The sequence below is a fragment of the Ursus maritimus genome, unplaced genomic scaffold (genome assembly GCF_017311325.1).
Source record: "Ursus maritimus isolate PB19 unplaced genomic scaffold, ASM1731132v1 scaffold_7, whole genome shotgun sequence".
In the NCBI taxonomy this organism is placed as follows: Eukaryota; Metazoa; Chordata; class Mammalia; order Carnivora; family Ursidae; genus Ursus; species Ursus maritimus.
In genome coordinates this window covers 37,166,769-37,181,007 of record NW_024426885.1, presented here as the reverse complement: position 1 = coordinate 37,181,007, position 14,239 = coordinate 37,166,769, and the positions used below count along the sequence as shown (strand labels likewise).

Sequence of the window (14,239 nt, the reverse complement as noted above, 5' to 3'; positions counted from 1 at the left end):
TTTGTTATAATATGATGGTGGTAATATTCACTCCAAGTCTGGTTCTTTGTATTTTAACACCATGAAGCCTCTGGTCATACAAAAGTTTTTAGTTTTTATGTGTGGTGGGATTTTTTTTAGTGGCTTCTGAATTTTCTTATTTAGAAAGACAACTATGTTAAATTATAGAAGATATATGTATACATGATTAAATATTTCAAAAAACAAAGCCAAAGTCAAAATTTCACTTCATCATACCAAAAAAAACAGTCTTCTCAAAGATAACAACTTTTTGGACTTTATTTTACTAGATCTTTTTGAATACACAGGACATATATGTACAAGTAAAAATAGCTTCATTTTTTAAAATATAAATTAGACCACAATATGTAGATTTTCTGCAACTAGCTTTTTTAACTTGAACAAGGTATCATGTGGATATTTCTATGGCTCTATATAGAGCTCCACCTCATTCTTTTTACTTCCTATGTAGTGTTCTGTAGTAACTATTTCCATATTGATAGACATTAAGGTTCTTCAAATATTTCACTAGTACAAACCATACTACAGTGAATATCCTCACAAGTGAGTTCTCCAGGATAGAGGTACACAGACTATTTTTCTTAAATGTGTGATTTGTTGAATGTCTCTTCTTTGATGGTCAAAAGGAATAAACTACTTCTGCATGATTTACCAAACTAACTACATTTGATGGCTCTTTCTTTGTTATGCACTTTCTTGTGTTGTTTAAGGGCTGAACTCTGGGGGAAAGACTTCCCACATACATTACACTCATAAGGCTTTTCTCCAGTATGGATTCTCTGATGTTCAACAAGGCCAGAGCTATGCCTGAAGGATTTCCCACATTTCTTACAGTAATAGGGCTTTTCTCCTGTATGAATTCTCTGATGTCCAATAAGGGTTGAGCTCTTCGTAAAGACTTTCCCACAGTCATTACATTCATAGGGTTTATTTCCACTATGAATTTTCTGATGTCCAGCAAAGGATGAGCTATACCTGAAAGATTTTCCACATTTACTGCAGTGATAGGGTTTCTCTCCTGTATGCATTCTTTGATGACTAACAAGAGTTGAGCTCTTCCTAAAGGTTTTTCCACATTCATTACACCGATATGGTTTTTCACCAGTATGGATTTTCAGATGTTCCAACACAGTTGAGTTATCCCTAAAAGCTTTCCCACATACATTACAATTAAAAGGCTTCTCCCCGCTATGTATTCTCTCATGACGAGTAAGGGCTACATTCTGAGCAAAGGCTTTCCCACAGTCATTACATTTGTAGGGTTTCTGACCAGTATGAATTCTCTGATGACGTAAAAGGATAGAGTTCTTTCCAAAAGCTTTTCCGCATTCATTACATTTATGAGGTTTCTCTCTAGAATGGATTTTCTGATGATTAACAAATGTTGAGTGCTTCTTAAGGAATTTCCCACATTCAATACATCTGTAAGGCTGCTTGCCTGTGTGAATTTTAAGATGATTTAAAAGAGATGAACTGCTCATAAAGGCTATCCCACATTTATTACATTTATGGGGTTTCTCACCAGTATGATTTCTCTGGTGGCTAATAAAGGAGGAATTATATTTGAAGACTTTCCCACATTCCTCACATTTATAATGTGTCTTCTCTGTGGAACTTCTGCCCTCCCAGTCCAGGTCTCTTTCCATCACATCACTTTTTGTTTGCTCTCCCAGATCAGATCCTTCAGAAGCATGTTGCTTTAGGGTGGACATCTTTGTTTCAAACCAGTACTCCTGGACTGAAAAAAATTTTTTTAATTCAAACATTCTCTATGTTGAAATACTGAAAGTGAGAGCCGCACAGGATAAAAATAATGTTCTATTCTACACAACTACGGGTTATGTAAAATTAATTCATCCCACTTGTGATTCTTGCTAAGAAAAGATGGCAAGACTAAAAAGTAAGTAAGAGTTTAAAGAAATGGAAGGAAGTTATATAATAAACATTGTATTTAAAGAATGCAAGGAGCATCTAAGAAGTTGCAAGTTAGGAAGGTAACACAGAAAACACATACCCCTCAAAAATAGATGAGAATGTGAGAATAAACACAAATTCAGAGAGAAAACCAAATATCCCAAAGCAAACCATGATTGCTAGGGCAGATTTCTTTAGGGTGGTACATTTGAGAACATTTTAATGTCTCCAAAAACTTAAGAATAACATTTCTCTGAGAATTTAATAGAGAATCAATACTTAATGTCTCAGAGAAAAAAATAGACAAAATATTTAAGGAACTAAAACAGTTCTCAGGCCAAAAGATTTACTGTAATCTATGTTTTTTAACATATCTTAAAAAGAACATACCAAATTGTGATTTTTTTTTTTTTTTACAAAGTACACACCTACGACCCAAGAGAAAATAGGTAAGACAATTCTGACAAGTAGATTCTAAAAAACCAATGGAGCCAAATTTATGATAAAACAATCACTGATCAATTTTTTTCTTATATACACACATACACATTTATATTTACATCTTTTATTATTTATATTTATTAGCTTGGGGAGAGATTCCATACATCAGATACTAGAGCTAAGACCTATTTTTTTTTTAGGAAAACTCAAGTTGAAAATGAAGCCTGGTGAGAAACAGCCCAGATCCTTCAAATCACCTTTGATGGGATATACATTTAATGTGTGATGGTTAAACTAGAGAAAATTTTAAGATACTGATTGTAAAGGTAGGTCGAGGCAAATCAGTCATATGAAGAGAAACACAAGCATATGGACACTTGTTCTATGACAAAGGTAGCTTTCAGAGCAGGGAGGAAAAGAAGACTACTCTGGCACTTGTGAGATGGGGGGATAGGAGTGGTTAAACATGAATCCTACCTCTTGCCATGCACAAAAACCAATTTTAAGAAGATGATAAATCTAAAAGTAGACGACAAACAATAAAACTTCTAGGAGTTAACACAGAAGAATGTTTTCATGAACATGGGGAAAGGAAAGATTTATTAAAAAGGACACAAAAAGCACTGACAAGAAAGGGAAAGATTGATAAACTAGAGACCATTAAAATTAAGAACTTCTATTCATCAAAGGACCATTAATAGTGAAAAGCAAACCACAGAGAGAAGGGTGATACTGCATATGTAATCAACAAAGGGCTCTCTGAATAGATACTTCATAAAAGAGGATATATAATGGCCAATGAACATTTGAAAATGTCCTTAACCTCATTAGATATAAGGGATAAGAATACTAAAACCACAATGAGATTCACAACATGCCCAAAGAATACCTAACTTCAAAAGACTGGCATTATCAAGATAGATAGATACAGAAAGATAGTAGATACAGAAAAATGAGTACTCTCACACACTGGTGGTAGAAATATAAATGGCACAAACCTTTCAAAAACTATTTGGCATTATGTACTAAAGTTGAATATATGCATATCCCATAAAATAGAAATTCTACTCCTTAGGTAGATGCCCAAAAGAAATGTATCCACACATGAATCAAAAGATAACCTGTAAGAATGTTCATAGCAGCTCTAACAGTCAAAAGCTGGTAATATCCCAAATATCCATCCACATATATAAGATAAGCAATGGAATAGCCATACAATGAATAAAATACCCCAGCAGTAGTTTTCAAAGCATGGTCCCCAGCCCACCAGCATCAGCATCACCTGGGAACTTGGCAGAAATTTTCAGTTCACACTCCAAACCTACTGAACAAAAAACTCTGAGGGTGGGACCTAGTAATTGTACTTAAAAGCATGCTTTCTGATGCATGTTAAAGTTTTAAGAATCACTGATCCACAGCAAGGACAATGAATTAAAGTGGCCAAATAAACTTTAGTGTTAGTTTAGGGGGGGTGGAGGGAGGATAGCTAATTATTGGGAGCGATCAACATGTGCTGGTTATACAGTACTGGCTTTAAAAATACTAATTTACACTGCGTATATATATTTTTAATCAACCTTTCTATATTTGTATTAAATTTTTAAAAGGCTTTAAGAAAAAAAAAGGAAGGGTAGCTTATGAGTCTCTTAATACTTTGATCAGAGAAATCAACACACAAACTACAAAATATCTAATAATCATGAAAAACATATCAGAATCTATTGAATACAACGAAAACACTGCACAAACAAAAGTTTAAAGCTTTAAATACTTATATTACATAAACAAGAATGAAAATCAATGAATTTAAGTAAACGATTAAGAAGATTAGAAAAAGTAAATAAACCTAAGAAAAAAAGGGAAAAGGAATTAAATATTAAAAACAGGGGCGCCTGGGTGGCACAGCGGTTAAGCGTCTGCCTTCGGCTCAGGGCGTGATCCCGGCGTTATGGGATCGAGCCCCACATCAGGCTCCTCTGCTATGAGCCTGCTTCTTCCTCTCCCACTCCCCCTGCTTGTGTTCCCTCTCTCTCTGGCTGTCTCTATCTCTGTCAAATAAATAAATAAAATCTTTAAAAAAATAAATAAATAAATAAATAAATATTAAAAACAGAAAAGAGTAATATATAAAGACATCTAAGAGCTCTTAAGCAAAAAGTTAATAAATCTTAAAAAGACAAACAAATAATGTAAGAAATCAGTAGAAGTAACCATAAGTGTAGAGGACATTACAAAAAGAATCACAGGGGTGCCCAGCTGGCTCAGTTGGAAGAACACACAACTCTTGATCTCGGGGTCATGAGTTTGAGTCCCACACTGAGTGTAGGGATTACTTTAAAAAATAAATAAATGAACTTTTTAAACATAAATAAATAAAAATCAAAAAGAATCATAAATGCAGGGCACCTGGGTGGCTTAGTCAGCTAAGTGTCTGCCTTCGGCTCAGGCCGTGATCCCAGGGTTCTGAGCCCCATGCTGGGCTCCCTGCTTATCAGGGAGTCTGCTTCTCCCTCTTCCTCTGCCCCTCTCCCCAGCTTGTTCCCCCCCACATCTCTGTCTCAAATAAAATTTTAAAAAAAACAAAGAATCATAAAGGCTACTTTGTTCAAAACTATATAGATAAATTTGAGAACTTGAACTACTGGATATTTTTAGGAAATTGCAAATTACCAAAACTATTTTGAGACACAGCAAAAATCTACTTGGCGGGGCGCCTGGGTGGCACAGCGGTTAAGCGTCTGCCTTCGGCTCAGGGCGTGATCCCGGCATTATGGGATCGAGCCCCACATCAGGCTCCTCTGCTATGAGCCTGCTTCTTCCTCTCCCACTCCCCCTGCTTGTGTTCCCTCTCTCACTGGCTGTCTCTATCTCTGTCAAATAAATAAATAAAATCTTTAAAAAAAAAAAAATCTACTTGGACAAGTTACTATAAAAGAGAGAGCATCATCAAATAACTATCCCCCAATTCCTCTCCCCTGCTCCCTGCCATCAAAAATACGTAAAAAAAAAAAACAAAAAAAAACAAAAAAAAGGGGGGGGCCAAACTTTCAGGGAACCAGCTATCATGTGAAATAAACTATACCAGAGGATGAAAACAGGAAAGGTCCAAAAAAAATTTTTAAGAGGCACTAAAAACTGAAATCAAAACCTAATGAAAATGGCCTGACAAAAAAGAAAAATGTAAATAAACTTTCTATAAATATCAGTGCAAAAACTTACATGAAAGATTAGCAAACAGAATCATCTATTGGCATATTTAAAAAATAATGTAATCATGTCATAACCAATTCTATTAAGAATGCAAAGTCATTAAGATAACTGAAGATAAAATTTACCATATTAACAGATCAAAAGGGAAAAGAAAGATATCATCTCCACACAGGCTGAAAAGGCATTTGATAGAATTCAATGCCTATGCTTATTTTTTTTTTTTAAGATTTTATTTATTATTTATGTGACAGAGAGACAGCCAGTGAGAGAGGGAACACAGCAGGGGGAGTGGGAGAGGAAGAAGCAGGCTCCCAGCAGAGGAGCCTGATGTGGGATTCGATTCCGGGACGCCGGGAGGCAGTGAGTGTGAGCCGAAGGCAGACACTTTAATGACTGCGCTACCCAGGCGCCCCCCCCATGCTTATTTTTAAAAAAATAATTTCTTAATGAAAGAAGTGAATTAAATACTTCCTTTACTTATATAATAACATTTACGTATCACAACCCAATAACCAGCTAAATGGGAGAATCCTAGACACAATCCCATTAAAGACACAAAAAGACAACCATATCCATCATTACCATGATTGTTGACAATTCAAAAAAAGTCAATATAAAACAAACTTTAAAAAAATCCATACTCAACTACACTCCTGATAAGAGAAATGCAAATTAAAAGTACAATAAAATAAAAGTTTTTAACTATCAGATGGGCAATTATCAAAAAGTATAAAACACGACTGACAAGGTATGATCAGATTGGCACTCATATGTTATCAATAGGAGTATAAATGTATAGATACTAGTATTATCCACTAAATTTAAAAATATACTTACCCTTTCGCCTATAAATTCTTGTTCCAAAATTTATCCTACAGCTTTACTTGTACTTGGGAGAATTGATGTTATCAATAATCACTGCATCATCATTCATAGTTACTACGTCCAATAGGGAACTGATTACATAAGTTACAGTATAGCCATAAGATGGAACACTATACAGACATTAAAAAATAAAATAGCACTCTAAATGATGTAGCTATGTGAAATGATTTCCAAGGTATGACAAAAGCAAGACACAGAATAGTGTACTACCACGTACTTAAAAAAAAAAAGGAATCCATGTATATTCTAGGAAAGCATACATTATATCTGGAAATTTCTGCAAGAAATTTATACAAAGATGCCTCTGGGGAGAGGAGCTGGATGATTAATAAAGCTATGTGAAGAAGGCTGCATACCATTTGAACCATCTGAATTTTACACCGTATGCATTTCTAAAAACCAATAAAGTAGGGGCGCCTGGGTGGCACAGCGGTTAAGCGCCTGCCTTCGGCTCAGGGCGTGATCCCGGCGTTACCCCGGCGTTACGGGATCGAGCCCCACATCAGGCTCCTCCACTATGAGCCTGCTTCTTCCTCTCCCACTCCCCCTGCTTGTGTTCCCTCTCTCGCTGGCTATCTCTGTTAAATAAATAAATAAAATCTTTAAAAAAAAAAAAAAACCAATAAAGTAGAATATGCAAAAAAGGAGGGGAAGTGTGAAACATGGAATAGTTGTGGAATCTTTGTATAGAGATTTATTAGTCTTCCAAATGGATGAAAAAATATCAAAGGAAACACTGCTGGCTTCTACAACATCTAAATTCTAAATATCTTATATCAAAAAATACCAAAATTAAAACAGAAAGAACAAAGAATAAGGACGACTGAGTTACTACTGTTACCCTATAAAGAATCTACACAGGGGCGTCTGGGTGGCTCAGTTAAGCATCTGCCTTGGGCTCAGGTCATGATCTCAGGGTCCTGGGATCAGCCCGAAGTCAGGCTTCCTGCTCAGCGGAGAGTCTGCTTCTCCCTCTCCCTCTGCCCTTCCCCGCTGCTCATGCATGCTCTCTCTCTCTCCCTCTCTCTCTAATGAATAAATAAAATCTTTCTGATAAAAAGAATCTACACAAAAATTTAGGGGAAAAAAGTTAACTTAGTAAGAACAAAAGGAATTACTGAAAAGCATTAAAAAACAAAACAAAACCAAAAACCTAGGTTAAACAAATTATGCATCCTTGGTATCTTCCATGAAATACAGTTATAAAAGTTTCCCTGAGGATGATATAGGCAAAATGACAGAGTTTTTTAAAAAAGGAATATTGGCAGAATATTTTAGGTGCGAGAAACATCCGTGTTTAAAGATTCTGAAATGAATATGACACGAAGAAAGTGATACAGAAATTTATGCGAAGTATCTGTAAAAAAAAAAAAAAATGAGAGTCAAGAGCAAAGGATAACAGAGAAGAGAAATTTAAAAAGACCACAAGAAAAGGGAAGAAAAAAATGCTTCCCCATCAGTTTGTTTGCCAAAAAATAGTAATTATCTATAGTTAGGAAACTATGCTTACACTTGGGAATGTGCCACTGCCACTTATATGATTAGAGATAATAGATATTAAAACTAGAAAGGGATATATAGTCATTTATTAAGCTAACCATGACAGAATTTGAAAAGAATTGAGAATGGATAGAAGACAGAAACAAAGTATAGCCTGACAAGTGCCTGAAAATGGGGAGGGAAAAAAACACATAAAGAGATTAAGGATTTCAAAGTGAGAGGTCACGGACCTGAGGCCCTGAGAAGGTAGTAGCTCTCCACAGGAATGAAGAGAAAAACGGCAAGTCATTTGACACGACAATGACATTAAAAAGAGGAAACTGGTGTCAAGTGCCCTAGCCCTGCTGCCCAGACATGGGTCCCCTAAGATGAGCCTTCTGACCAAGAACCCCTAGTCACCATTCAGTGTGATCAGCTGCTGCTTGAAATGGTTCCCACCTCACTCACCGGAACAAGTATCTGATGGAATCTGTTGTACTTCCATCCATGGCTCTGCCCCTTGCTCCAACTGGGTGATTAGTTTGGGTTTGGAAGAGAGAAGTCCTGTTTGTAGAGAAAGAAAAGGAATGTGACTGTGGTGATGAGCAAAAGCAGTTATTCCAGCCCTCAGTCTCAGGGAAGTCTCCATGTCAGGGAGGCGTAGAGGTGCTATCAGGATGTCCAAATCATGTAGTTATAGACACATACATGGAAAAATTTAGAGAACTGGGCTAGACTGCACACAAAGCTGCCATCTTAAACTCTGTATGACTCTGACTTTCTGAGGAACAGAATGAGCATTAACTCCAGCCTCTAAGTCCATGCTAAAAACAAACAAACAAAAATCCCATTTAAGATTTTTTAAATGCCCTGTATACCCTGTGAAAACCAACAGTTGCCCAGGAAATCAATTTTGAGTTAAAAAGACATCCTTATAGGGCACCTAGGTGGCTCAGTTGGTTAAGCATCTGCCTTTGGCTCAGGTCATGATCCTGGGGTCCTGGGATCAAGCCCTGCATAGGGCTCTCTGCTCAGTGGGGAGTCCACTTCTCCCTCTCCCTCTGCCCCTCCCCTCTGCTCACGTACACTCTCATGTTTTCTCTCTTAAATAAATAAAATCTTTATTAAAAAAAAAAAAAGACATCCTTACCCACGGACACCAGATTCCCATAGTTTTCCAGCATCACATCCCTGTACAGGGCCTGCTGAGTGGCATCCAGGTGTTTCCATTCAAACTGGGTAAAGGACACAGCTACATCCCCAAATGTCAGTGATCCCTGCAAAATCAAACCCAATTTTGCTCATCCAGGAACTGTTTACACCCTTGAGCCTGAAGTAGAGAACCAGGAAGTCCTCACTGGAAAAGGATAGCAACACATTCAACGCCAGCTTCTGATATTTCAGATTGTTTATGCAGAGGGAAGTGGAACACAGTTAATGAAAGGATCAAGGGGGAAAGTAGATGACAGGCTCAGAAACAGACTTGCTACACAGGAACAAAAAAATCAAAAGATAAGCTGGAAAATCCAGCCAGGGATAAAGGGAGGTTGTGGCCCTTCATCTGAACCACACTGCCCTCCTCATGCTCTTCCAACATACCTATCATGCTCCCTCCTCTGGGCCTGCCATTTGCTCACCCCTCACTTTGTAGGTCTTTGCTTAAATGTCACCTCATCAGAAAGTTCTCTTTTCCCATCCTCTCCCACCCTCTATCCCATGACCCACTTCACTTTCTTCACAGGATTTCTCACTTTCTGGCAGGATTAGATATATAGTTGGTATCACCTATAATGTGAGCTCTGGGAGATTAGGGACCACTTGGGTCACTGCTGTCTCACCAGCCTAAAATACTGCCTGGCACATTTCGGAAGTGTTCAAGGATTTGTCGATCAACAAATGAACTGAAACTCCAAAAAGACATGCAAAGTGATACTGGCTTTATCCTAGAATTTACTGGGAAATAATATATGTCAATTGCCTCTCATAGCAATAGCAATTTAATATGTATCAGGTGTAGCGCTAAGCCCCATGATATACATCACCTCTGAATTTCTACCACGACTATTCATAAAGGAAATCTATTTTATAGCTAAGGATAGTAAGGCTCAGAGAGTTGAAAGAACTTGTTCAAAGTCACCGGGCTGGTTGACTACAGTATAAAAAGGAGCTATAAAAAATGGTAATGAGACTATGGAGCAAATTGGAAGAAATGGCTATGACATATTAAAAGGAAAAAAAAATGGGTAAACCTAAAAAATACACATGCAAAACTGTTTCAAATGAAATAATTTGACTTGTTAGTGTGATAGGAATAGAGGTAACCTTTAATTTTTTAAATATTCTGTTACTCTTAATTTGTATAATATTCAAATACGTATTACTTCCTGTCAAAATGCTAATTACTTCCTGTCAACTTCTCAAAATCCTTCAAAACCCAGTTTTCTCTAGGATAAAGGCAAACTCCAGCCTGGCATTCTAGACTCCAAATGTTTCCAAATTTCTCTGGGACCAGTTTGTTCCTGGTTCAGATGTAATGGCTCCATTCATGTTGTAGCCTTCCCCTAGGCACCCCATCCTCCGCAATTATGCAAGCTTCATTTAATCTTCAGGAAGAATTAAAAAGATTACCACCAGCCCCACCACCACCACCCACCCTTTAGATTCCTCTGACCCCTGAACATCAAAAGCACTACCATCACTTTGTCATGTAGTATCATTCACTAACACTTCGTCCTCTGTAGTTACATGATAAATAAGTCTGTTTTTCATCTTCTGTGAGTGGGCAACCCCTTTGAGGCAACAGCTATACTTTACCTACAAAGTATTCTTCAGGTTCTAGTGCTCTAGAAAGCATGGGTACAAAAATCTATTTAGTGAACCACTCTGTAATGGGTAGAGAGGAAATGAAGGGACAACAGTGGGGGAGACGGTCCTTTCTCTGCAAAGCTGCACCAATCCAGGATTGACTCAGGCAACCTAATTTGGTCCATACACAGGGCAGAGCATCTTCCAGGCAAGAAGCATAAACACAACTTCACTTTGAAACGGTGGTGACTTCTCAGGAAAAGTTGAAACCAAACTTGCCTGGATTTGGGCTCTTGGTAGTCTTGGGGCCATCTGCCTCCTGAACTGTGCTCCCGGGCAAGGGCAAAGAATCCTGAATAAGCCAATCTGGGAAAGAAGAAAGGAAATATGAGGAAGTCCCTCCATGTCCTAAACTAGCTAGAACTTGCTCTCTGCAAGCTGGACAAGACAGTCCGCCACCCTCCCTACTCCCCACTAAGGTGGGTGGACACGTGAAGGTGATTAAGGTCTGGGCCGGCTGCCTGGAGTCCGGCCCGGCAGCAAGCTCCAGGCCAAGCTCTAACTGTGAGTCAGTCAGGCACCTTTGCCAACACGGGTGGAAAGTCTCGTCGGTGACTCAATGTCTGGGCCCCAGCAAAAGCCTTTAAACTTTGTCAGGCGCCAAATTCGGGCGGTCACTCAACAGGGCACCACTCCTCGGGGTGGGGCCTCGTCCCCTCCTCAGCCGGCTCCTTCCAAGGCCGGCCCCCTGGGGAAAAAGCGGGCGCACCAGGTCTCAGTGCCCCAGCCCGGCGGCGGCGTTCCAGGACCCGGCTGGGCGGGCTGGGCTGAGAGGCTGAGCGCTCGGAGAAACTGCGACCACCCACGGCGGTACTAGCTACCTAGACCCGCGAGGGGCAGGAGCCGCGCTCTACTCACGCGGAGAGCAGGGCCGGAAACGGAAGCGACCATAGGGGCCTCTGGGAAGTGTAGTCTGGGACGCAGTCCAGGGTCTCAGGATCTCCATCCTATGCCTTAGCGGGCATCACCTGCGGAGCACTGAAAAGCAATGGGGCCTTGGTCGCTCCAGAGATTCTGGATCAATGCTCTGGGTAGGCCTGGCATCGGGATTTTTTAAAGCTCCCACGTGATTCTAATTCTAATCCAAGACTGGCACCCAATGCTAGAAACATGCAAATCTGTGAGACATATCTTATCTTACTTTGGGACAGCTCTTCAGGATTGATTCGTTCACTTATTTGTTTCCAAATAATCCCATTTTGATTTTAAGCAAAGAAAAAGCATGTTAGAAAAGGAGAGCACCCAAAACACTAAAAATTTCCTATTTGCTGACAAAGAAGATGAAACAAGATTGAATCCATCTTTTAAAAATGTGTTATTTTCTAGGGGGAAAAAAATCCTACTTATAAGCTCCAGGAATTGGACAGCTTAGGAAGGAAAATGTATCTCTTTTGTTCAATTAGGACTTTTTATTTGGAAGACTATGTCTCAGAACAGGGCATTTATTCACCAAATTAACAGTGATTAACCAGTGTCCTGCTAAATGCCATCCACTATTCTAGATGTTAAGGACAGAGCACTTGACAGGGACTCCCTCCTTAACCAAACTTCTGAATCCTCTTCTACAAGACCTTGTCTTTGGCCTAATGAGCCCAATTTTAGTGAAGAATCCTACTAAGCCAGTTCATCAAGAACCTGGGAGCCTGGGTGGCTCAGTCAGTTAAGCGGTTAAGCGTCTGCCTTCGAATCAGGTCATGATCCCAGGGTCCTGGGATGGAGCCCAAAGTCAGGCTCCCTCCCTCCCCTCACCCATACTCACTCACTCTCTATCTCAAATAAATAAAGTCTTTAAAAAAAAAAAAAAAAGAATTCCCCCAACCTTGGAATCCAATCAAGCTCCTCTTCCTCCCATCCTTGATTTTTAACCAAATTCCATTCTGCCCTCCCCCCATCTTGATACCTAACTAATTTCTTCATACTCATTTTCCATTGACTCCCTCACCCTGTCAGTTGGCTATAAGTCCCCACTTGTCCCTGTTGTATTGGGAGTTAAGTTCACGCTTTCTTCCATAGCGCAATGCAATAAAGTCTTGAATAAAGTTTTCTTTGCAAGTTTCAAAAGGTGTCAGTATAATTTCTCTTTAACGCAGTGAACAAAACAAATCATGTCTGTCCCCTCAAAGATTTTACATTCAAACGGACATCTGGAAAAGAGAGATTCAACAAAATCAGGGTAAAGAGGACAGAAGAGGATTCTTATTAAATATAGAGCTGTAAGGACTGACCCCTTTGATAAGAGATCATATGTGCAGAAGTCTTTAGGAAGTGAGGTAACAAAAAGGACTGTATCTGTGGGAAGTTAGTTTCAGGCAGATAAAACAGCAGATGCAAAGCCCCTACAGAGTGTGCTTGGTTTATTTGAGGAACAGCAAAAGGTCAATGTGGTTAGAACACTAAAGATAGGTAAAGTCTAGATCATGTTTGTGATGATTAATTTTAAGTGTCAACTTGATTGGGCTAAGGGAGGCCCAAACAGCTGGTAAAACATTAATTCTGAGTGTGTCTGTGACAGTGTTTCCAGAAAGATTACCATTTGAATCAGTAGACTGAGTAAAGAAGATCTACCTTTACCAATATGGGCAGGCATCATCCAATCCATTGAGAGACCAGTTTAACAAAAATGTAGAGGAAGGATGAATTTTCTCTCTCTCTCTTTCTTCTTGAGCTGAGACATCCATCTTCTCTTGTCCTCAGACATTGGAGCTTCTGATTCTTAGGCCTTCAGATTCTGGGACTTCCTCCAGCACACCACCCCTCCCTTCTCAGGCCTTCACCCGTTGGCTCCCCTGGTTCTCAGGCCTTCTGATACAGACTGAATTATACCACCAGCTTTCCTGGTTCTCCAGCTTGCAGACGGCAGATCACGGGACTTCTCAGCCTCTATAACCAAATGAGCCAACTAATTAATTAATTACACATATACTATCAATCTGTTTCTTTGGAAGACCCTGACTAATACAATATTGGTCCATTTAGTCCACTGCAAGAACACTGGCTCTTACTTTGAATGAGATAAGAAGCCATCAGAATGTGGGGAACTGGAATCCTCATTCATTGTTGGTAGGATGATAAAATGTTGTGTCTACTTTGGAAAACAGTTTGGCAGTTCCACAAAACTTTAAACATGGGAGTTACCATATCACTCAGTGATACCATTCCCAGATACCTACCAAAGAGAAATAAAAATATACATCTACACAAAAATTTGTACACAAGTGTCCATAGCAGTGTTATTCATAAGAGTCAAAAGTGGGAAAGGCACAAATGTCCATAAACTGGCAAATGGATAAAAAAAGTATGGTATATCCAAACAGTGGAATATTTGGCAATAAAAGGAATAAAGTATTGATATATGCTACATAATTGATAAACTTTGAAAACACTAAGTAAAAAAAAATATAGTCACAAAATACAATAAGATTCC

At 39.0% G+C, this 14,239-nt stretch overlaps 1 protein-coding gene across 4 annotated transcripts; it reads right to left on the bottom strand.

Annotated features, from left to right (window-relative positions):
- Positions 1–263: 263 nt before the first annotated feature.
- Positions 264–13,691, bottom strand: ZNF485 (zinc finger protein 485). Of its 4 annotated transcripts, XM_008696204.2 has the most exons (6): positions 13,381–13,691; positions 11,674–11,793; positions 11,035–11,121; positions 9,101–9,227; positions 8,419–8,514; positions 264–1,759 (listed from the first exon to the last, which is right to left on the bottom strand). In XM_008696204.2, the coding sequence occupies exons 2-6, from the start codon at positions 11,704–11,706 to the stop codon at positions 678–680; spliced, it is 1,425 nt and encodes a 474-aa protein (XP_008694426.1). In that variant the 5' UTR covers positions 11,707–11,793; positions 13,381–13,691; the 3' UTR covers positions 264–677. The 4 variants fall into 4 exon arrangements, with proteins under 4 accessions (XP_008694426.1, XP_008694428.1, XP_008694429.1 ...); XM_008696206.2 differs by lacking the exon at positions 11,674–11,793; XM_008696207.2 differs by lacking the exon at positions 11,674–11,793 and having other exon boundaries at positions 13,387–13,691.
- Between the last annotated feature and the right edge of the window lie 548 nt (positions 13,692–14,239).